The sequence below is a fragment of the Schistocerca gregaria genome, chromosome 4, assembly GCF_023897955.1.
Source record: "Schistocerca gregaria isolate iqSchGreg1 chromosome 4, iqSchGreg1.2, whole genome shotgun sequence".
Lineage (NCBI taxonomy): Eukaryota > Metazoa > Arthropoda > Insecta > Orthoptera > Acrididae > Schistocerca > Schistocerca gregaria.
The window spans coordinates 373,982,347-374,007,340 of record NC_064923.1 but is presented as its reverse complement, the minus strand read 5'-3'; the positions used below and the strand labels follow the sequence as shown (position 1 = coordinate 374,007,340).

Genomic DNA, 24,994 nt, shown 5'->3' with positions numbered 1-24,994 from the left:
CGGTGAAGGTATGTTCTCGAAACTTTAACAAAAGCCCGTACCGAGCTACTGAGCGTCTCTCCTGCAGAGTCTTCCACTGGAGTTTATCTATCATCTCCGTAACGCTTTCGCAATTACTAAATGATCCTGTAACGAAGCGCGCTGCTCTCTGTTGGATCTTCTCTATCTCTTCTATCAACCCTACCTGGTGCGGATCCCACACTGCTGAGCAGTATTCAAGCATTGGGCGAACAAGCGTACTGTAACCTACTTCCTTTGTTGTCGGATTGCATTTCCTTAGGATTCTTCCAATGAATCTCAGTCTGGCATCTGCTTTACCGACGATCAACTTCATATGATCATTCCATTTTAAATCACTCCTAATGCGTACTCCCAGATAATTTATGGAATTAACTGCTTCCAGTTGCTGACCTGCTATTTTGTAGCTAAATGATAAGGGACCTATCTTTCTATGTATTCGCATCACATTACACTTCGCTACATTGAGATTCAATTGCCATTCCGTGCACCATGCGTCAATTCGCTGCAGATCCTCCTGCATTTCAGTACAATTTTCCATTGTTGCAACCTCTCGATACACCAAAGCATCATCTGCAAAAAGCCTCAGTGAACTTCCGATGTCATCCACCAGGTCATTTATGTATATTGTGAATAGCAACGGTCCTATGACACTCCCCTGCGGCACACCTGAAATCACTCTTACTTCGGAAGACTTCTCTCCATTGAGAATGACGTGCTGCGTTCTGTTATCTAGGAACTCCTCAATCCAATCACACAATTGATCTGATAGTCCGTATGCTCTTACTTTGTTCATTAAACGACTGTGGGGAACTGTGTCAAACGCCTTGCGGAAGTCAAGAAACACGGCATCTACCTGTGAACCCGTGTCTAAGGCCCTCTGAGTCTCGTGGACGAATAGCGCGAGCTGGGTTTCACACGATCGTCTTTTTCGAAACCCATGCTGATTCCTACAGAGTAGATTTCTAGTCTCCAGAAAAGACATTATACTCGAACATAATACGTGTTCCAAAATTCTACAACTGATCGACGTTAGAGATATAGGTCTATAGTTCTGCACATCTGTTCGACGTCCCTTCTTGAGAACGGGGATGACCTGTGCCCTTTTCCAATCCTTTGGAACGCTTCGCTCTTCTAGAGACCTACGGTACACCGCTGCAAGAAGGGGGGCAAGTTCCTTCGCGTACTCTGTGTAAAATCGAACTGGTATCCCATCAGGACCAGCGGCCTTTCCTCTTTTGAGCGATTTTAATTGTTTCTCTATCCCTCTGTCGTCTACTTCGATATCTACCATTTTGTCAACTGTGCGACAATCTAGAGAAGGAAGCACAGTGCAGTCTTCCTCTGTGAAACAGCTTTGGAAGAAGACATTTAGTAATTCGGCCTTTAGTCTGTCATCCTCTGTTTCAGTACCATTTTGGTCACAGAGTGTCTGGACATTTTGTTTTGATCCACCTACCGCTTTGACATAGGACCAAAATTTCTTAGGATTTTCTGCCAAGTCAGTACATAGAACTTTACTTTCGAATTCATTGAAAGCCTCTCGCATAGCCCTCCTCACACTACATTTCGCTTCGCGTAATTTTTGTTTGTCTGCAAGGCTTTGGCTATGTTTATGTTTGCTGTGAAGTTCCCTTTGCTTCCGCAGCAGTTTTCTAACTCGGTTGTTGTACCACGGTGGCTCTTTTCCATCTCTTACGATCTTGCTTGGCACATACTCATCTAACGCATATTGTACCATGGTTTTGAACTTTGTCCACTGATCCTCAACACTATCTGCACTTGAGACAAAACTTTTGTGTTGAGCCGTCAGGTACTCTGTAATCTGCTTTTTGTCACTTTTGCTAAACAGAAAAATCTTCCTACCTTTTTTAATATTTCTATTTACGGCTGAAATCATCGACGCAGTAACCGCTTTATGGTCGCTGATTCCCTGTTCTGCATTAACTGATTCAAATAGTTCGGGTCTGTTTGTCACAAGAAGGTCTAATATATTATCGCCACGAGTCGGTTTTCTGTTTAACTGCTCAAGGTAGTTTTCAGATAAGGCACTTAAAAATATTTCACTGGATTCTTTGTCCCTGCCACCCGTTATGAACGTTTGAGTCTCCCAGTCTATATCCGGCAAATTAAAATCTCCACCCAGAACTATAACATGGTGGGGAAATCTACTCGAAATATTTTCTAAATTATTCTTCAGGTGCTGAGCCACAACAGCTGCTGAGCCCGGGGGCCTATAGAGACATCCAATTACCATGTCTGAGCCTGCTTTAACCGTGACCTTCACCCAAATCATTTCACAATTCGAATCTCCGTCAATTTCCTTCGATACTATTGCACTTCTTATCGCTATAAACACGCCTCCCCCTTCACTGTCCAGCCTATCTCTGCGGTATACATTCCAATCAGAGTTTAGGATTTCATTACTGTTTACGTCTGGTTTCAGCCAACTTTCTGTTCCTAGTACTATATGGGCGTTGTGACCGTTTATTAATGAGAGCAGTTCTGGGACCTTTCTATAGACGCTCCTGCAGTTTACTATTAGCACATTAATATTGTTATTCCTTGTTGCATTTTGCCTACTCCTGCCTTGCCGCGTCTCAGGAGGCGTCTTGTCGGGCCTAGGGAGGGAATTCTCTAACCTAAAAAAACCCCATGTGCACTCCACACGTACTCCGCTACCATCGTAGCCGCTTCCGGCGTGTAGTGCACGCCTGACCTATTCAGGGGGACCCTACATTTCTCCACCCGATAGCGGAGGTCGAGAAATTTGCACCCCAGCTCTCCGCAGAATCGTCTGAGCCTCTGGTTTAAGCCTTCCACTCGGCTCCAAACCAGAGGACCGCGATCGGTTCTCGGAACGATACTACAAATAGTTAGCTCTGATTCCACCCCGCGAGCAAGGCTTTCCACCTTCACCAACTCCGCCAACCGCCTGTACGAACTGAGGATGACCTCTGAACCCAGACGGCAAGAGTCATTGGTGCCGACATGAGCAACAATTTGCAGTCGGGTGCACCCAGTGCTCTCTATCGCCGCCGGTAGGGCCTCCTCCACATCTCGGATGAGACCCCCCGGCAAGCAGACAGAGTGAACACTGGCCTTCTTCCCCGACCTTTCCGCTATTTCCCTAAGGGGCTCCATCACCCGCCTAACGTTGGAGCTCCCAATAACTAATAAACCCCTCCCCCCGTGTGCCTGCTCGGACCTTGCTGAAGGAGCAGCCACATGTCCACTCACAGGCAGAGCGGGCGATGCCACACGGCCAGCCTCCACATTGACCCTCCGCCTCGTGCGCCGCGAACGCCGCTGAACCCGCCACTCCCCTTGGGGAGAGGGTGGCCCAACCGCGCCCGGTACCCGCGAAGATGTCTCGACAGAAGGGACAGTGGGTGAAGCATGTAACACCTGGGGTGTACCATGCAACGCACCAGACTTCCCAGAGCCGCTACACTCCGAGGCAGCAGCCTGAAGACGGCTGACCGCGGCCATCAACACTTTCAGCTGTTCGCGAAGAGTGGCCAGCTCCTCCTGCGTCCGTACACAGCAGCCACACATCCTAGCCATCCTAAGAAATCAATTTACTATAGAGTGTTAATCAGCTTTTAACTAGACTGCTAATTCACTAAAGGCGGTTGATTATTGACTAAACTGTGATTGCTAACCACTTCTTGTAGAAACAAGGAAAATAGCACTACCTGTCTCTGGACGGTATTGAAAACAAACACTAGCACTACTAGCACTATGGCTGACTAAAGGGACTCTCTGACTGTATTCAAAACAAACATTAGAACATTTCTGTCTATTTCTGGGAGATTGCCACCCATTTCATAAAATTCTGCGGAAATTCAGCCATTTACTCTGTCATAAAGTTAATCTGTTTCCTCTATTTTCACTCTGACCTACACTCCTGGAAATTGAAATAAGAACACCGTGAATTCATTGTCCCAGGAAGGGGAAACTTTATTGACACATTCCTGGGGTCAGATACATCACATGATCACACTGACAGAACCACAGGCACATAGACACAGGCAATAGAGCATGCACAATGTCGGCACTAGTACAGTGTATATCCACCTTTCGCAGCAATGCAGGCTGCTATTCTCCCATGGAGACGATCGTAGAGATGCTAGATGTAGTCCTGTGGAACGGCTTGTCATGCCATTTCCACCTGGCGCCTCAGTTGGACCAGCGTTCGTGCTGGACGTGCAGACAGCGTGAGACGACGCTTCATCCAGTCCCAAACATGCTCAATGGGGGACAGATCCGGAGATCTTGCTGGCCAGGGTAGTTGACTTACACCTTCTAGAGCACGTTGGGTGGCACAGGATACATGCGGACATGCATTGTCCTGTTGGAACAGCAAGTTCCCTTGCCGGTCTAGGAATGGTAGAACGATGGGTTCGATGACGGTTTGGATGTACCGTGCACTATTCAGTGTCCCCTCGACGATCACCAGAGGTGTACGGCCAGTGTAGGAGATCGCTCCCCACACCATGATGCCGGGTGTTGGCCCTGTGTGCCTCGGTCGTGTGCAGTCCTGATTGTGGCGCTCACCTGCACGGCGCCAAACACGCATACGACCATCATTGGCACCAAGGCAGAAGCGACTCTCAACGCTGAAGACGACACGTCTCCATTCGTCCCTCCATTCACGCCTGTCGCGACACCACTGGAGGCGGGCTGCACGATGTTGGGGCGTGAGCGGAAGACGGCCTAACGGTGTGCGGGACCGTAGCCCAGCTTCATGGAGATGGTTGCGAATGGTCCTCGCCGATACCCCAGGAGCAAAAGTGTCCCTAATTTGCTGGGAAGTGGCGGTGCGGTCCCCTACGGCACTGTGTAGGATCCTACAGTCTTGGCGTGCATCCGTGCGTCGCTGCGGTCCGGTCCCAGATCGACGGGCACGTGCACCTTCCGCCGACCACTAGCGACAACATCAATGTACTGTGGAGACCTCTCGCCCCACGTGTTGAGCAATTCGGCGGTACGTCCACCCGGCCTCCCATATGCCCACTATACGCCCTCGCTCAAAGTCCGTCAACTCCACATACGGTTCACGTCCACGCTGTCGCGGCATGCTACCAGTGTTAAAGACTGCGATGAAGCTCCGTATGCCACGGCAAACTGGCTAACACTGACGGCGGCGGTGCACAAATGCTGCGCAGCTAGCGCCATTCGACGGCCAACATCGCGGTTCCTGGTGTGTCCGCTGTGCCGTGCATGTGATCATTGCTTGTACAGCCCTCTCGCAGTGTCCGGAGCAAGTATGGTAGGTCTGACACACTGGTGTCAATGTGTTCTTTTTTCCATTTCCAGGAGTGTAGTTCTGTTTGTTCTGAACCAGCTTGGCTTGTTCCTGCTGGTTCTTTTCATTATCGATTCATTGTGGCAGTTTCCACTGTTGTTTGAGGTAATTCTGCCTCGTTCTCCTCCTCTGATCCTGCTTAATGTCTGCTAATGTCACTTTGTAGATTAGCCATGCTGAAATATTTGGCTGACACTAATTGCAAAAATTATGCTGTAACTGTTTATAGTCATAAACACTGTTCTCTTATTTCACAGATCACAACACTGAAATTTAAAAGAATATTACAAGAGCACTTAGCTTTCTTCACTTGGAACGGCTATCCACAATTCAGGCTGCCTTTTAGTGTCAACTATTTGTTAAAGATGCCACTTTAAGTTGATGACCACATTATTTATGTTGACATCCATTACTACCTTCATTGACACGATATTCAAAGAGAGTTGTTCTGCAACATTCAACAAATTGAATTAATATCTGTGCTTAAAAGCCCTTATAACAGCACCATTGTAAGCTGTACTCAGCTATCTCATCTGAAACTCGAATGTGCTGTCATAGGTCATGAGTCTTCCAAACTGAATATGAAGCACCCGTGACTCAGCCAGGTACAGATATGAAATATTAATTCTGATGTATCGTGAAGCACATTTATTTTAGAAAAATCAGGTCTCTGCAGTACAAGCAGAACAATCCAAACATACACATCAAACAAGACATGTACTATTATTACAAAGGCAGGTATATCAGCCAAGCCTGATTGGTAACTAAGTGAAGTTTTTGTCAGAACAAAAGCCATAGGGCAACTGACTGCAGCAAAAGAAATTTAACCACAGCGCTCCTGGTGGTCAGTGCATAAATTCTTTTGACAGCTTTGCTGAACAAATCAGCCTCTGAAACTTCCTGGCAGATTAAAACTGTGTGCCCAACCGAGACTCGAACTCGGGACCTTTGCCTTTCGCGGGCAAGTGCTCTACCACGTAAGCTACCAAAGCACGACTCACGCCTGGTCCTCACAGCTTTACTTCTGCCAGTATCTTGTCTCCTACCTTCCAAACTTTACAGAAGCTCTTCTGTGAACCTTGCAGAACTAGCACTCCTTAAAGAAAGGATACTGCGGAGACATGGCTTAGCTACAGCCTGGGGGATGTTGTTTCCAGAATGAGATTTTCACTCTGCAGCGGAGTGTGCGCTGATATGAAACTTCCTGGCAAATTAAAACTGTGTGCCCGATCGAGGCACTCGGCAGAGGTCCAAGTGGTAGTTAGTAAGGAAATGCAGTACTATCAGTTCCCTCGGAGGTGGTTCTCCTCCACCACAGTACATGAAAAAATGAGACAAAATACCTTACTTCAGTACACTTACTTTACTTCTAACTTAAGTAAAAAAAATTGTTGAGCACTAATGTCAAATAATGGCCATTACTTCATAAATATATTACATTACATAGTTCTCATAACATTGTAATAATTAGCACTAAAATTGACTATAGTACGAAAGTGTGGACTAGAAAAAATTTTAAAACTAGCTCACATTACACTACAAAACATTACTCTAAGTCATAACTATCTGAAACTGGTTCAACTTGAAATATTTGGTTTTCTTTTCCATTTGCAACATAGCAAAAACTTGAGATATGCATTAGCATAAATTTACTAATCATTACATTATGAAAAAAGAATAGTTGCATTTACATAGCTTAATTACTATTCAGATGAAAATTAAGGGGATGGAAGTTCTGCCAAATCATTGCCCCACTTCCCTTCTCCACTCTGCGTACTACACTCATTCAACGAGAAAATTAAATACTCACACAATCACAAAATGTTATCAAATAGTTTACCTGTCAGAATATACAATCAGTCTACCACCACAGTTATCAGTTAATCAGCAAAATGACTTTTCTTCATCCCAGTATTACCACTTTAAGTTCATAATAGAAGTTTTCAGATAATCATGGATCCAATGTTGCAATTTTATACAATTTGTAAATATTGCTCTTTTTGTTAAGCTCTCATTCCCAGCTGCAGTCTCATAAATTGCATAACATTAACAGTACCCAATGTTGCCTAGTTCAAAATTTAGGTCAAGACATTTACACCAAATTTGTTTGTATACAGTTATCTCTTTCATTAATCATGTCTGTCAGCACCATTGTATCACTTACATTTCTTACCTTGTTAGCTAGTGGAGTGCATGCTCAAAAAACATCCCTACTGCAGAGACAGGCTTCCTAACCATTAAGACTTTAACATTATTCATTATTTTATTATTTCATTAGTGTTTCACTATCTAATAAATGAACACCTGCTCTGCTTATCTAATGCAAAATTGATTCTACAGAAAACTCTCCACAGTAACAGATTCTTATGCTAAGGCAAACTTAACTCTCCTTACTGATCAGACAAAATTATCGCTCAGAAAAACTATTACTTCACTGTATTCCATCAAATTGCTTGACATTCTAGCCTGAAGTGTGATATACATACATATCTTGCTTATTCTTTCCACTACTAAGTTTGAAGTTGTAAATTCCTAATGTTAAGCAAGGCTGCACCATGACACACTTCTATGGGTAGATGGTTATCTACATATACTGACTGCACTGAACACAAATATGTTTATTACACAGCAATTAATATCAAGGTCTAGTATTCACAATGGTTTATACTGCTTGGCTGCACTACACCCACAAGCTGGTTACTTCAAATGTTAATTATACTCCACATAAGCTGACACCTTTCATTTTCATTTTACCTTACCCCTTTGGTTGACATAAATTCTTTAACCATGTTACCAATTTACTTTTTTCCATCCTATTATGATTGCATTACTTATAACTAACACCACATAATATACATTTAGACACAGATAACACTAGAGAAACCTTTTCTGAAATATTTCTATACCAAAGAATCCTACTGTATCAAATCACACAAAATTCGAAGACAGAATGTTTGCGATTCACTTATAAACTACAGATAGGATGGGAGAAGAGTTTGACTGTCTCAGGAAACATGAAAAATCAGACATACAGCTTGGGTAAGCATTAGCGCCATATAATGAATCCAACACAGATTGTTGAACACCCTACTTGCTCATAGGTATTACTTCTGGTTCAATGCACACTCCATTCTTCTAACAAAATCAATACTACCCAAGCTCAGAAACATTTCAAACTGTTGTGGAACAATACTCAAACATCTAATTGGTGATACATAGGATTTCAGGTCAACGACATTCTTTAACCCAAAAGTCCTGTTAGTTTTTGTGTAGGCCAATTCATAAGAGTTGTCATGGGCAATGCATACCACCTAAAAGGACCATGATACACACGCAAAAACTTCTTAATCTCATCATTTCCTTTGCTAGATTTTTGTTTGATTTTGATGAGGACAAGGTCACTTATTCTGAAACCAGTTGGATTCATTCCTTTATCGTGCCCTCTGTTCCTTCCTGTTGCTTTCTTTTTCATCATCTCTTTAGCCCATCTGATTTTTTTGTCCTGTGCTACTTCACCTACCTGAGGGATATCCACTTCTTCTCTGATGACGTTTCTGGGTCTCTCATTGAACATAAGCTCACTTTGGGCATATCCGGTTGATTTGTTCCACAAGTTGCTGATAATGTGTTTAAAATGTCGAATATGACCCACCCAAGCAGTGTGTTTCTTACTACAATAAGTCCTGCACAAATAATCTCCTTCATATCCCTTTCACCCATATTACTTTCTGGAAAATAGGTATAAATCTTTATGTGTTTTATCTTGTGTATTCTCCTACAGTGTTCAAACCTCTCTGAAACAAATTGCGGACCATTGTCAGACAAAAGTGATTTTGGTACCACTACATCACAAAAGTAATCATATATCAACTTCTCAATTATAGTACTAGTATTTTCCTTCTTAATTGGATACAGTTTTACATATTTTGAGAAGGTGTCCAAAAGCAATGAAAATATATTTACAACTTCCTGCAGATGCAGGCAACGCTCCTAAAAATTCAACTGCTATAAGCTCCTTAGGTTCACTAGGAAGAACAGAATGCATTAAGCCTTTTGATGACACAACACTTGTCTTTACTCTCTGACATTTATCACACCTTTCTAGTCTTTACTTAACCCTTCTCCACAAGTTGTTAAATATTACTGTTTCCTGTATCTTAGCTACTATTTTTCTGGTCCCATAATGTCCATAACGCTCATGCAGGTAGTCAATAAATTTATCAACATGTTGGTCATGAAAGCATAACTTCCAGTCCTGATCAGTCAAATTTTTCTTCCTAAACAACATCCCCTTATGTGTAGTATAGTACTGTTTCACCTTTGGCATGTTGTCTGAATTGTAATACTGCTTAACCAACCTTAAATTTGGATCCTCATTCTGCTCCCTTCTCATTTGCTTGTGAATTTTCCTAATAAGCTTCTCATCCTTCACTCCCTGCAAATAAAACAACCTTACTTGTGCTTCACAGTTCTCACTACTTCTTCCTTGCTGGCATCCTAGATAATGTATCAGCCACAATATTGTCTTTTCCTTTTACATTCCTTACCTCCTAATCAAATTGTTGCAAATACAGAGCCCACCTAGTTAACCTGGTGTGTTTCAGCCTGCTCTTCTGAAAGTAATTCAATACCTTATTATCTGTATACACTATGGTCTTATGCTGAAGCAAATAGAACTCAAACTTTTGAAATCCAAAAATAATTGCCTCTGATTCTGAAATGTAATAGTTCTTTTCATGCGGCTGTAATGTTCTACTAGCAAAAGAAATAGTTTTGTGTTCAACCCCATCTCAGTAGGCGCTAACTGGAAAATTTCTACCCCCAAACCACAAAAACTTGCAGCAGTACTCATACAGAAAGGCAGTGAAAAATTTGCATGTACTAACATCTTACTATTTAATAATTCTTTTTTCAAACTCTGAAATGCCTCTTCACACAATTCCACACAACATTCTTTTTCAACAAATTACCACTGCAAAAACAGTTAAATAAGTGATCTGATATGAACTTTTGGTGAAGCCAAACATAGCTTGAAGATCCTTCTTGTTCTTTGGGGGTAGAAAATCAACAATAGCAGCAAGCTTTTCTAGATCATGCTGTATACCTTCCTCATTAACCCCGTGACCCAAAAATGAAATTTCCTTCTTTACAAATTCAGATTTACTTAATTTTAATTTCATATCTCCTGTATACATACACTATGTGATCAAAAATATCTGTTCAATCCCAAAACATACGTTTTTCATATTAGGTGCATTGTGTTGCCACCTACTGCCAGATACTTCATATCAGTGACCTCATTAGTCATTAGACATCGTGAGAGAGCAGAATGGGGTGCCGTGGAACTCATGGACTTCTAATGTGGTCAGGTGATTGGGTATCACTTGTGTCATATGTCTGCATGTGAGATTTCCAAACTTCTAAACATCCATAGCTCCACTGTTTCCATTGTGATAGTGAAGTGGAAACATGAAGAGACACATACAGCACAAAATCGTACAAATTGACTTCTTCTGTTGACTGACAGAGTCCACCAACAGTTGAAGAGGGTCGTAATGTGTAATAGGCAGACATCTATCCACACCTCGCTTGGTATGAGGAGAGTAAACATTGGACAATTGAACAGTGGAAAAACGTTGTGTGGAGTGACAAATCATGATGGTAGTGTGTGGGTATGGAGAAAGCCCAGTGAACGTCATCTGCCAGGTTGTGTAGCGCCAACAGTAAAATTCGGAGGTGGTAGTGTTATGGTGTGGTAGTGTTTTTCATGGAGGGGGCACTATAACAGCACAGGCCTGCATTGATGTTTCAAGCACCTTCTTGCTTCCCACTGTTGAAGATCAATATGGGGATGGCAACTGCATCTTTCAATATGATTGAGCAGCTGTTCATAATGCACGGCCTGTGGCGGAGTTGTTACATGACAAACATGCCTGTAATGGACTGGCCTTCATAGAGTCCTGACCTGAATCCAATAGAACACCTTTGGGATGTTTTGGAATGCCGACTTCTTGCCAGGCCTCATCAACTGACATCAATACCTCTCCTCAGTGCAGCACTCCATGAAGAATGGGCTGCTATTCCCCAAGAAACCTTCCAGCACCTGATTCAAACGTATGCCTGTGAGAGTAGAAGCTGTCATGAAGGCTAAGGATGGGCCAACACTGTATTGAATTCCAGCATTACCGATGGAGGGCACCATGAACTTGTAACTCATTTTCAGCCAGGTATCCGGATACTTTTGATCACATAGTGTAGCTCTCAGTACTTCATTCAGAATCTTACAGTACTTGAACCATTCCGCACTCATTACTAGGATATCATTCATCTACATAGGCCATGATTTTATTAGTTAAAATCTCAGCTAGCACCATGTCAATACCTTGATAAACATGCACACAGACAAGTTCAAACCAAATGGCACCACACAGTATTGGTAAAACCTTCATGTCAAAATGCTGTACATGGGCTAGATTCCTTGGCCAAATTGGTATTCAAATAGCCACAAGTCACATAAAAAGAAGTCACAAATTTACATCCATGGAACTTTTGCAAAATTTCATCTATGTTAGTGGGTCTGTTACTCTCTCCTATTACAATTTCATTTGAATTCCTGGTATCCAGCACCAACCTGACACCACCATTCTTCTTCTTTACAACCACAAGTGAGTTATTAAACCTGCTGTTTGGCCTTTCAATTATACCCCATGAAGCCATCTTTTGAATTTCTTTCCTTGTCGCTTCTTTTTTCGAAAATGGAATAGTAAAAATGGAATAGTATAAGGTTTTCTGAAAAATGGTTCATGACCCTTAAACTTTTATTTGAACTCAAAATATTTTACCAAACCAGGCCTGTCTGAAAATGCTCAGGAGAATACCTTTTAATTCTTCCCTTTGACTATTTGTAATACCTTCAATATCCTCAACTCTCTTTATTATTACTCTCTCCTCCTCTTCTTCCTCAGTAACCTGCTCAGTGGTCAAAACTCTTAATGGCAAATCTAATTCAGTTTGCACACACTTGTCCATACCTTCCAGAAACAATACTTCGTACCTACTTCCATTGCACTTAAAACTAAACTTACCACTAGCAAAATCAATATTTACACAAGAAATTAGTTCCAAATATTACATGAATGCTGAGATTTTGAATTACCAAGAAATTGCACTCCAACAGCTGTCCTGCCAATTCCACAGTTAATAATACTTCTTGTTTCACACTCTTTGGTAGCTTACCTGTAGCACCAATGATTTTCATTCCAGAAACATGCATCACTACTATACCCTCTGTGTTCATAATAGATTCAAAAAATTCCTGTCAAATGCCATTAAAATCACTGCCATTGTCCAGTAAACACTTAATATGTATACCTTGTACACTTGCTGTTATTACAATGTGCCACACTTCCTTTCTACTTACCATGTGATCCTCTTCATACAACAAATCCTCATTAACCTTTCGCTGGAAAAACTATCATCCTGCTTACCAAATTGATTATCAGACAGAGTCAAATGACAAATTGCATGGTCCTCTACCTCATTACCACTCTCAAACTCTAACTCTTCATTAGGCATAATACGAGGGCTATCCACAAAGTACATTACATTTTCGTTTTTGTCCGTTAGGGGCGAAGCTAGTGTGGCCATCTTGGTGTCATGGCATCCTGCCGTGCTAGTGAGAGGTTCTTGCTGTACTCTGTTGAGTTACTGTGACAGTTTGAAATGTCAGCGTTAATTGAAAATGCCGTGAAGTGTAAAGAGCATGCTGTAATAAGGTTTCTTACTGCAAAAAGACTGTACACCGATAGAAATCTATCGGCAGCTTCGTGAAGTGTATGGGGACAACATAATCACTGAAAGTGGAGTGCGTCAATGGGTCATAAAATTTAAAACATTCACGATGAAGAGCGAAGTGGAAGACACAGCATAGTGACTGCTGAACTTGTTGAAAAAGTCAATGCCACAGTCCGTGAAAACCGTAATTTCACAATAACGGAACTTTCTATGAGTTTTCCACAAATTTCATGAAGTTTGTTGCACGAAATCATTACCGAAAACCTTGGTTACCACAAGTTTTGTGCAAGATGTATACCAAAAATCTTGACAGAGATTCACAAAATCAGCGAATGGCTGCAGCGTTAAACGTTTTTGGACGCTTACGAGAAAGATGGCGACTCATTACTTGATCTCATCGTTACTGGTGACGAAACATGGGTTAAGCATGTGAACTGCAAGACAAAATTGCAGTCAATGCAGTGGGGGCACACAAATTCCCCCCAAAAACCCAAGAAATGCATGCAAACAATGTCGGCAAGGAAGGTGATGGCGACTGTCTTTTGGGACAGGAAAGGTGTGATTTTTGTGGATTTCTTGGAAAGAGGCACTACAATAAACTCTCAAAGGTATTGCCAAACTCTGCACAACCTCAGAAGAGCAATACAAAACAAACACAGGGGAAAGTTGGGCTCAAAGATCTTGCTGATTCACGACAACGCCCGGGCCCACACGCCAAATGCCACTCATGAAGTTCTCGAATCTTTTAAGTGGGAGTTGTTTCCTCATCCACCGTACACTCCTGACCTGGCACTAAGCGACTTCCACTTATTCCCAGCAATGAAGAAGTAGTTGGCTATGCAGCATTTTGTTGACGACGCACAGCTTCAAGAAGAGGTAACCACGTGGTTGAAGGCGCAGGTGGCCGAATTTTACGACAAAGGCATTTCCAAGCTCCTCCATCGCTATGATAAGTGCCTTAATTTAAATGGCAACGATGTAGAAAACTAGTATTTAAGTGTGGCTTTCATCTGTATATAATAAAAAAAATTCCAATACTTTATTTATTTTTAATTCCAAAACGTAATGTACTTTGTGGATAGCCCTCATATTATCCTCCTTTGTTGTTTATTTACTTATCATCTGACCATCATGATCAATTATAAATTCAAATACCTCATCCTCATCACTACTGGATTTGTCACTGCTATCATTATTACAACTACTCTCAGAATCATATCACTGTTACTTTCACTGTCCTCAAATACTTGGCTAATTAATTGATCCTTGTTTCCATATTAAACCACAAAGCAAAACACCTGAATTCATTATGTCTCTTAAAAATTTACCATCCATTTTGACACTTTATACATCCTGAGCAACATCAATACACACTGTTTCATCATTTGATTTTATTATAGTAAATTTCTCCTCTCCTTTTACGGGATAAAGATTGATACCCACACCATCATTCCACATCTCACTAGCATTAGAAATACACATGTGGCTCTTCAACACTATCTACTCTGGTGTGATCCAAAATTGGAGCAGTACCTAGTTTAAATGGTTTGATCCAGAATTAAAATCATCTCCTCCATTTCTTTTACTTGAATTTCTCCTACCATTCCCGTGCCCATTTTGGCTATCCTCCACCCAGCCATTCCTTGAATTTCTATTGTAATTAGTCCTGTCATCCTATTTACTTGAAATTTTCTCCCTGATTGATTACTGTCATCAAAATTTCTCCTATGATCGACCACTGATGGCTTCACACTCTCCACTTCATGAACATAGTTCGAGAAATCACTAATATTACCCATAGGAGCAGATACAAGCAATTCTCTAACTTTCTGGGGCAACTTAGTTTCTAAACCCATAATTATTGATTCACTACTTATCTCTTTGTCCAAATATTTCAGTTCATTTATCCAACTTCCACAGTACCCTTCCAAGAGCCAAATCTCTCTCCTCCCCAAAATTCACTCAAAATTCTCTGCTGCTTCTCTTTGGACCAATATTCATCTAAAAATGCTTTCTCAAAGCTTTTCCATGAGGTACAACTATCAGCTACCTGAGCTGCCCATCCATAAGCATCCCCTTTCAAAAGACCTCTTACAGATGTCATTTTCTCTTTGTCATTCCATATTTCAGGCAAATCATTAAATTCCCTAATGAAATTCAGTGAATGCACTTCCTCATATGGTTCAAAATATTAAATTTCTTACAACTAACAAATGAAGGACTGTTTGGGAGACAAAATGCTCTATGCTTCTGGTTTTTGACCTCTTCCATCTTTTTCTCCTTTTCAGCCAATTTGAAATCTACATTTTTATTTACTTTTACCAGTTTTTTCTCTACCACTACTGCACACTTGGTTTCTACCTCTGTTTCTAAATCATTTTTTAATCTGATTGATTTGGTTCTCAATTTGAACCCTGTTTTCAGCACAAAATTTCCTCGCAGCTTTGACTTCATCTTTAAACTGTTTTTCAGAAGCCTCCATCCTCCTACTATAGTCATCACAAAGTTTCTTTCTCTCTTCTACACATTTACTATTCATCAATGTTAATTACTCATTACTGTTATGTACTACTTTCTTTATCTTTTCATCACAATCTTTCCCTACTGCCTCAACCCTCTTATTTAATTCTGAAAGACCAGAGCTAACTACCTTAAGTTCCATTTTAATTTCTTTCTTCAGTTTATCTTTTAAACTAGTCATGTCAGTTTTAGTAATACTAATGTCTTCTTTCATACTACTTTCCATACTATTCAGACTACTCATAATTTGTCTTAACATTGCTTCCACTATTCTCACTGCCATACGCTTTTGCTCTAGCTGACTTTCACTACTAGATTCCTCATCCTTAACCTTAATGACTTCATCCATTTCAATAATGTTCCCATCCATTTCGCACTTTACAATAGGACTTTCATCCCCATCCTCCAAAGTTAAATTCATGTCTGATTTATAACTACAACCGTCTACAGAACCAGTCCCACTTATGTCATTCTGTTCATTTAATAACTTGTTTGTTAAGGCCACTCATTATTTTTCACTTAATATGAAACAGCTTTTGCTATGAAATCACCTTATGATCATTTACTCTTCTTCTGCTGCTGCTGTTACTGTTGTCAACTGGATCTGCAAGGCTGCAGCAAATTGTAATTCTCTTGGCAAGGTGTCTTGTTCATCTCAGTCAGCTGTGTCCTGTACTCAATGGCTGCTTCCATAGAACCTGCTTGCTGATTGTCCTACTGTGGCCATGAAACTCCAGCAAAGATTGGCTGTAGGATGTCTACCATTTAAACCCGTAAACTGCTTGAGTTGACACTTCACTGTCAAAGTTTTTGCGTTCTAGTTTATTGTGCCCACGCACAATAGTTCTCAAGTTGGGGCACCATATGTGGTGGTTCACCTACTTTGTTTCTTCATTGATTGTCCTCAGTGTTGACATAGTGCATTGCTACACTGGCTGAAAAATGGGTTGCGGAAGTACAATACTGATTCAGTGATTTAGCCAACAGGTGCACATTTGTGTTTCACAGTGTTTGACTTTCACTGTTCACAACCCCCCAGTAATACACAGCTATATGGCTGGTGCACCATTGCTTAACTTTCGATAAGCCTCATTAATAGGTTGCAGTTGAACATCCACATACTGCTACAATAGTTTCCTGTGAACATCTATAAGCACTAAAAGCCTAACCACATAGTTCACATTTCTTGAAGAATAAAAAAGTATGTATGGAAAGAGACATTGTCATTGTTTTAACACACAGCCTAATTGTGTTACACTTATTTCACAGTTGACGCATTGCTATTGATCTAACCAACACAGGTTTCTCATCTGAAACTCAACCGTGGACTGACTGTCTCGGGACCAAAAATCAGGCCCTTTTGTATCCTCACAATAATAGATGCTGAAACTACACATTGTTCAAAGTTAAATTTACAGAAATTACAATTAAAACTTAACTCATTAAATTAACTGAATACACTGAAAAATTGGTTATTTTTAACAGTTTCTTCTACTGCAAGGGTTAAGCTGAGTTATTTGTTTAAATGATGAAATTAACAGATATAGTTACGTAAACAACACTTTTGACAAAACTGTTAACTACTTTGGAATTAATTATGGGCTGGTTTTGCTAACATGTTTTGAATAGAGCCAAATATATCCTTTAAGAATGCTACTGTTTCGTCTCCCAAATGTACATAATTAGTACACAATTTTTAACAATGTTAGAGCAGGAAAGTTGCTACTCATCGTACAGCGGAGATGCTGAGTTGTTATAGGCACAACAAAACAATTCACACAATTACGGTTTTCGGTCATTAAGGTCTTTGTCAGCAACTTGCACACACGTCTGCTGTCTCATACAACTGAAACCACACTGCAGTTGTGCGAGACTGCACACATGTGTGAAAGTTGCGTTTGCATGAGTGTGTGTGTGTGTGTATGTGTGTGTTTGTGTGTGTGTGTGTGTGTGTGTGTGTGTGTGTGTGTGTGTGTATTGCTGACAAAGGCCTTAATGGCTGAAAGTTATAATTGTGTGAATCTTTTTGTCATGCCTATTGTGACTCAGCATCTCCATTATATGGGGAGTAGCAACTTTCCTTCTCTAACATTGTTACATTCCATCCTGGATTTTCCATTGTTTGATTTTTGTACACAATTTTTATTTGTTTATTTGTCAACAAGAGAATTTAAGTTACAAAACAGTTACTGATTTCAACCTATGACAAAAGATACCAATTAGGATTAGTCGAAATAAATTATAAAATCAATTACATGAAGGTATCAGATAGATTATATAATGGTAAGACAGAGATTTAGGAACCAGGTTCTAAATTGTAAGACATTTCCAGGGGCAGATGTGGACTCTGACCACAATCTATTGGTTATGAACTGTAGATTAAAACTGAAGAAACTGCAAAAAGGTGGGAATTTAAGGAGACAGGACATGGATAAACTGAATAAACCAGAGGTTGTGCAGAGTTTCAGGGAGAGCATAAGGGAACAATTGACAGGAATGGGGGAAATAACTACAGTATAAGAAGAATGGGTAGCTCTGAGGGATGAAGTAGTCAAGGCAGCAGAGGATCAAGTAGGTAAAAAGATGAGGGCTGATAGAAATCCTTGGGTAACAGAAGAAATATTGAATTTAATTGATGAAAGGAGAAAATATAAAAATGCAGTAAATGAAGCAAGCAAAAAGGAATACAAACATCTCAAAAATCAAATTGACAGGAAGTGCAAAATGGCTAAGCAGGGATGGCTAGAGGACAAATGTAAGAATGTAGAGGCTTATCTCACTAGGGGTAAGATAGATACTGCCTACAGGAAAATTAAAGAGACCTTTGGAGAAAAGAGAGCCACTTGTATGAATATCAAGAGCTCAAATGGAAACCCAGTTCTAAGCAAAGAAGGGAAAGCAGAAAGGTGGAAGGAGTATATATAGAGGGTCTATACAAGGGCGATGTACTTCAGGACAATATTATGGAAATGGAAGAGGATGTAGATGAAGATTAAATGGGAGATACAATACTGCGTGAAGAGTTTGACAGAACACTGAAAGACCTGAGTCAAAACAAGGCCCCAGGAGTAGACAACATTCCATTGGAACTACTGACAGCCTTGGGAGAGCCAGTCCTGACAAAACTCTACCATCTGGTGAGCAAGATGTATGAGACAGGCGACATACCCTCAGACTTCAAGAGGAATATAATAATTCCAATCCCAAAGAAAGCAGGTGTTGACAGATGTGAAAATTACCAAACTATCAGTTTAATAAGTCACAGCTGCAAACTACTAACGCGAATTCATTACAGACAAATGGCAAAACTGGTAGAAGCCGGCCTTGGCGAAGATCAGTTTGGATTCCGCAGAAATGTTGGAACATGTGAGGCAATACTGACCTTAAGACTTATCTTAGAAGAAAGATTAAGGAAAGGCAAACCTACGTTTATAGCATTTGTAGACTTAGAGAAAGCTTTTGAAAATGTTGACTGGAATACTCTCTTTCAAATTCTAAAGGTGGCAGGGGTAAAATACAGGGAGCGAAAGGCTATTTACAATTTGTACAGAAACCAGATGGCAGTTGTAAGAGTCGAGGGGCATGAAAGGGAAGCAGCGGTTGGGTAGGGAGTGAGACAGGGTTGTAGCCTGTCCCCGATGTTATTCAATCTGTATATTGAGCAAGCAGTAGAGGAAATAAAACAATAATTCAGAGTAGGTATTAAAATCCATGGAGAAGAAATAAAAACGTTGATGTTCTCCGATGACATTGTAATTCTGTCAGAGACAGCAAAGGACTTGGAAGAGCAGTTGAACGGAATGGACAGTGTCTTGAAAGGAGGATATAAGATGAACATCAACAAAAGCAAAACGAGGATAATGGAATGTAGTCGAATTAAGTCGGGTGATGCTAAGGGAATTAGATTAGGAAATGAGACACTTAAAGTAGTAAAGGAGTTTTGCTATTTGGGGAGCAAAATAACTGATGATGGTCGAAGTAGAGAGGATATAAAATGTAGACTGGCAATGGCAAGGAAAGCATTTCTGAAGAAGAGAAATTTGTTAACATCAAGTATAGATTTAAGTGTCAGGAAGTCATTTATGAAAGTATTTGTATGGAGTGTAGCCATGTATGGAAGTGAAACATGGACGATAAATAGATTGGACAAGAAGAGAATAGAAGCTTTTGAAATGTGGTGCTGCAGAAGAATGCTGAAGATTAGATGGGTAGATCACATAACTAATGAAGAGGTATTGGATAGAATTGGGGAGAAGAGGAGTTCGTGGCACAACTTGACAAGAACAAGGGACTGGTTGGTAGGACATGTTCTGAGGCACCAAGGGATCACCAATTTAGTACTGGAGGAGAGTGTGGAGGGTATAAATCGTAGAGGGAGACCAAGAGATGAATACACTAAACAGATTCAGAAGGATGTAGGTTGCAGTAACTACTGGGAGATGAAGAAACTTGCACAGGATAGAGTAGCATGGAGAGCTGCATCAAACCAGTCTCAGGACTGAAGACAACAACAACAACAACACATAAAACTAAGCACAAAGTTACATCTGGTGTTATATTCTTTAAAACTGAAGGCCAACCTTTCTCTTTTTTGAAAATGCAGATTATACTCACTTATGTTAATGGTTATTCATCAGACATGAAAAATTGAAATTTACACCTACATCTAAATCTACATATATATACTCTGCTAGCTACCAAGCAGTTTGTGGTGGAGGGCACAATTTGCGCTAAAGTCATATTTCCCCCCCCCCCCCCCCCCCCCTCTGTTCCACTTCGGATTGCACAAAGGAAAAACAACTGTCTGAATGCCTCAGTACGAGCTGTAATTTCCCTTATCCTTGAATGGTGATCATTACATGATTTGAAAGTTGGTGGTAATAATATATGCTCTGCATCCTCGGTGAAGATCATATTTCAGAATTTAGTGAGCAGCCCCTTATGTTTAGCGCACCGTCTATCTGCAAGTGTGTCCCACTTCAAACTTTCTATGATATTTGGAATGCTCTCATGATGGCTAAATGTACCAGTCACAAATCTTACAGCACTTCTTTGGACCTTCTCAATCTCTTGAATCAGATCCAACTGGTAAGGGTCCCATGCAGACGAACAATACTCTAAGACTGGACGAACTAACATATTGTAAGCTATTTCCTTTGTTGAAAGACTGCATTGCTTCAGGATACTACCAATAAACTGCAATCTAGAGTTCGCTTTACCCGTTACCTGTATGATCTGATCATTCCATTTGAGATCATTTCGAATAGTCGCACCCAAATACTTGACAGATGCTGCCGCTTCCAAAGACTGGGCATTTATTTTGTACTTGTACATTAATGGGGATTTTTGCCTTGTTATATGCCGTAGGTTACACTTACTAATATTGAGAGATAACTGCCAGTCATTACACCATGCATTCATTTTCTGCAAATTCTTATTGATTTGTTCACAACTCAAATTCTCATTGATTTGTTCACAACTTTTGTGTGATACTACTTTCCTGTAGACTACAGCATCACCGGCAAACAGTCTAATTCCACTGTCAATAACATCAACCAGATTGTTTATGTAAATCGTAATAAGCAGTGGACCTATTACGCTGCCTTGGGACACACCTGAAATTACGCTTGTTTCTGTTGAAGTCAGCCTGTTCAGGACGACATACTGCTCCCCATCTGTTAGAAAACTTTCTATCCAACAACATATGTCATCAGATTGTAAGCGTGCAGTTTTGGAGCACGTGACAGTGTGAAACTGGGTCAAATGCCTTTCGAAAGATGAGAAATATGGCATCAACCTGGGAGCTGGTATGTAGAGACTGTTGTATATCATGCACAAAGTGTGCCAGCTGTGTCTTGCATGACTGCTGTTCCCTAAAACCATGCTGGTTTCTGCAGATGAACTCCTCAGAGTCTAGAAAGGTCATTATGTCTGAACACAAAATGTGTTTCACGATTCTACAACAAATCGATGTCAGTAAAATTGGGCGGTAATTATGTGCATCCGGTTTTCTACCCTTTTTATAGATTGCTATGACCTGGGGCTTCTTCCAGTCTCATGGAACTTTTGCTGTTCCAATGATCTGTGATAGATGATGGATAAGAATGGTACTATATTTGTAGCGTAGTCAACATATAATCTTACAGGGATACTGTCTGGAACAGATGCCTTCCTGGCATCTATGGGTCTTAACTGTTTTACAATCCCAGATACACTAAACACTATGTCAGCCATTCTTGAATTTGTTCGATAATTGAAAGGGGGTATGGTGCTGCAGTCCTCTACTGTAAATGAGTTTTTTAAATCTAGATTTAGAATTTTGACCTTCTGTTTACCATCATCAGTTACATTATCCATGTCAGCAAGAGAAGGTATTGAATTATTTGTAGCGTTCATAGATTTTACATGCAACCAAAATTTTTTGGGGTTATTTTTAGAATCTGCAGATAAAATGTTGCTTTCAAATTCGTTAGTTGCTTTCACTTTGCATAATTTCTGTTTGTCGGCAGGGTAGTGACTATGTTTAAAATGATTGTGCAGAATTCTCTGCTTTCTCAGCAACTTCCTAATATGTTTTTTGTACCAAGGCAGATTCTTCGCCTCCCCTGTATTTTTGCTAGGCACATACTTCTTTAGCACTTGGTGGATAATACCATTAAATCCCGACCAAAGATGCTCAATATCTTTGTGTCCCGTAGTGAATGCTTGGAGCTGACTATGAAGATATTCATTAATGACACTTTTATTTGCTTTCCCAAACAAAAAAACTCTATGCTGTATCTTTGGTTTTTTTTGCAGCTTCCACTGACATAGAAGCCACAAAAACATTATGGTTGTTAATACCTTCTTCTAGATTAACTTCCTCAAAAAAGATCAGGTCTGTTTGCCACCAAGGTATATAATATGTTTCCTTCTGCCTCCAATTGATAACATATGGGGCATCATAGGATGACACCACCAGTCCCTGTATTGACTGACCAAGTGCAACAGGAATGGAGCTCCATCACACAAACTGGCATCCGGCACCAGTATAACACAATGCATGCGTGTTTGCTTGCATTCTACATTCTGATAGTTACACTGGTTATTAATGTACCTGCATGTTTACATTTTCAATGGTTTATCTTGCACTTATATTAACCTATGATCTTGTGATGTTAATCACTTAAATATTTTACTTACGCAAATGTATTCCCAAAATTTCATTACGCTACATTAATTAATTTTTGGTGTTGTGGTTATTTTCATCATTGTATATATTGTCTATTAAATAAATTACAAGGCCACATGAGTATCATATAGTGTAGAAATTATTTAGTACATTACGCAACTGTACACAACAATATTGCTTTGCATCCATGGAACAGGGGTTTAATAAACCATTGTGAACAGTGATGCCCTTTGGGATTGATGCAAAGAGCTATCTTTCTTAAATATTCATGATAAATATAATTGTTTTATGCTTCTTAGGAGATCTAGAGCTATTTTGATGTCGCCAATTTCAAAAAAAGAAAGTAGTTCCACCACAATTTTACCATACCCTTTTAAAATAATATAGACAGAACCAAATTTTATTACTACATACATGGATAGGACTGATGACAAGAAATCTTTTGGATGTTCAGATGTTTTCTCTGTGCTACCAGATGAAGCCATAGTTTATAGTATAGAACTATCCATTATCAATTGGTTTGTTTATTCACCCTCAAATTATTTATACAATCATACTTGACATATCATCCTGATGCATTGGTATAAACAACTGGAAAGTTAATTAATTTATACATGCTGCCATATTATTACAAATAGGTTTAGCTGACAAGGAATTTATACTCCATTAACCTTTCCCCCTCAGCTTCACTCGCATATGTATTTGACATATACATTGCACACATCTCCTCTTCCCCCTCTCTCTGTCCAGGTGTTTCTCTGTCAGTCTCTCTGACCAACTGTTTCTCCCCCAGTCTTTCAGTCCACCTCTTTCTCCCCCAGTCTCTTGATCCAATTCATCCTTTCACCTGTCTCTCTCCGTCTCAGCCTTTGCCCCCCTCTCTCCTCTCTCTCTGTCTATCCCCTCCTTCCCCTTTATCTGTCTGTCCATCTCCTCCTCCTCCTCCCTTTAGCTGTCCCATCTCATCCCCTTCCCTCTCACTGCTCACTGTCCATCTCATCTCCCTGCTCTCTGCTCAGTTGATGTCATCCACATGTCTTGCTGCAAAAATGTCCATTTCCTGAATCTAGGTATTTGACATTGCTGTACGATCCTACACTGCTGCATGAACAGTGTGTCTGTCCTCCCTGGCACTGAACCTGTATGCCATTGAGTATGGCCTCCTGAGCCCATCATTTCAATATTCACATGCCATCCTGACGAACATGAGCAGCAACATCACAGAATGATCAACAACAGTGTTAGTAGGCCACAGTCTTACTGCTGTCAAATTTTGGCACATTTGGTTGATATTCCTCTTCCCCACATGGGACATAATACAAGCTAATCACAAACAAGCAACATTGAAATGTAAGTTCTGAATCAGAATCATGATCTCACAAACAATGTTCAGATGTGATTTCTACATGAGAAACTTGCTGCATAATTGTTTCTTCTGTATAGAATGTAGATGGTGTTATTCCTTCTTGCTTTGTTTTATGGCATAAATAACTGGAAAAAAAACAGAACAAGTATAAATGCTCAAGGATTTATTTATTTCATGGTATCACTGTAATTTGAAATTTATAAGCTAGACAAGCAGAAAATCCAGTAAAAGAACACTCCTATCAAAGAAATAAAATTGCTTCAGGCACACATTTTGCAAAGGTAAATCATAACATCAGCTTCATTCAAAACTGGTTAAAGATCTTACAACTAAAGGAAAAAGGTAGACAGTTCAGCATTTCAGAAGAAATGAAGATTTATGTCTCAAAAACTAATGAACCAGATTAACAGCAGAACAAACAGATTTTCTCCACCAATGCCTGTTTCAACATCTTCACCAAACTGCTCATCTGACATTTGCTGTTCTGCCATCATGACATCCTGCTAGTGCCTGCCTTTAAACTGCAATACCAGACTCCTATGTGTCATCCTCTAACAGCTATGCATCATCATAAATATAATGCCCTTGAAGATGTCAGCCTGCATCTCACATACATTTTGGCTAATGAACATAATTGCAACTAATTATTTTTTGTCTTGTTCTACATTCCTTTAGTATACTTGATCATTACTTCTACCAAATATTTTTCTTGTTTTAATACATCAGCATCATCTTCCATCTATGAATCTCACCCCAAATCCCACCACATTAAAATGCTTAAAATCTTTTTTGAAGTCTTTGAAATAGTCCAGAA

The 24,994-nt window shown here is 40.3% G+C and overlaps 2 protein-coding genes across 2 annotated transcripts in view; one reads left to right on the top strand and one right to left on the bottom strand.

Moving 5' to 3' along the window:
• LOC126267734 (leucine-rich repeat-containing protein 74A-like) overlaps positions 1 to 24,994 on the top strand; it is a 322,570-nt gene that overhangs the window by 33,759 nt on the left and 263,817 nt on the right. The window lies entirely within an intron of this gene.
• Positions 15,027 to 16,064, bottom strand: LOC126267735 (uncharacterized). Its single transcript, XM_049973038.1, has 2 exons — positions 15,676 to 16,064; positions 15,027 to 15,270 (listed from the first exon to the last, which is right to left on the bottom strand). The coding sequence occupies exons 1-2, from the start codon at positions 16,062 to 16,064 to the stop codon at positions 15,027 to 15,029; spliced, it is 633 nt and encodes a 210-aa protein (XP_049828995.1).

Coding starts and splice junctions, on each gene's coding strand:
- LOC126267735 (XM_049973038.1), bottom strand. CDS start 16,064: ATGAATTTAACTTTGGAGGATGGGGATGAAAGTCCTATTGTAAAGTGC. Junction 15,271..15,675: donor GTAGTACATAACAGTAATGA/GTAATTAACATT, acceptor GAATTTCATTAG/GGAATTTAATGATTTGCCTG.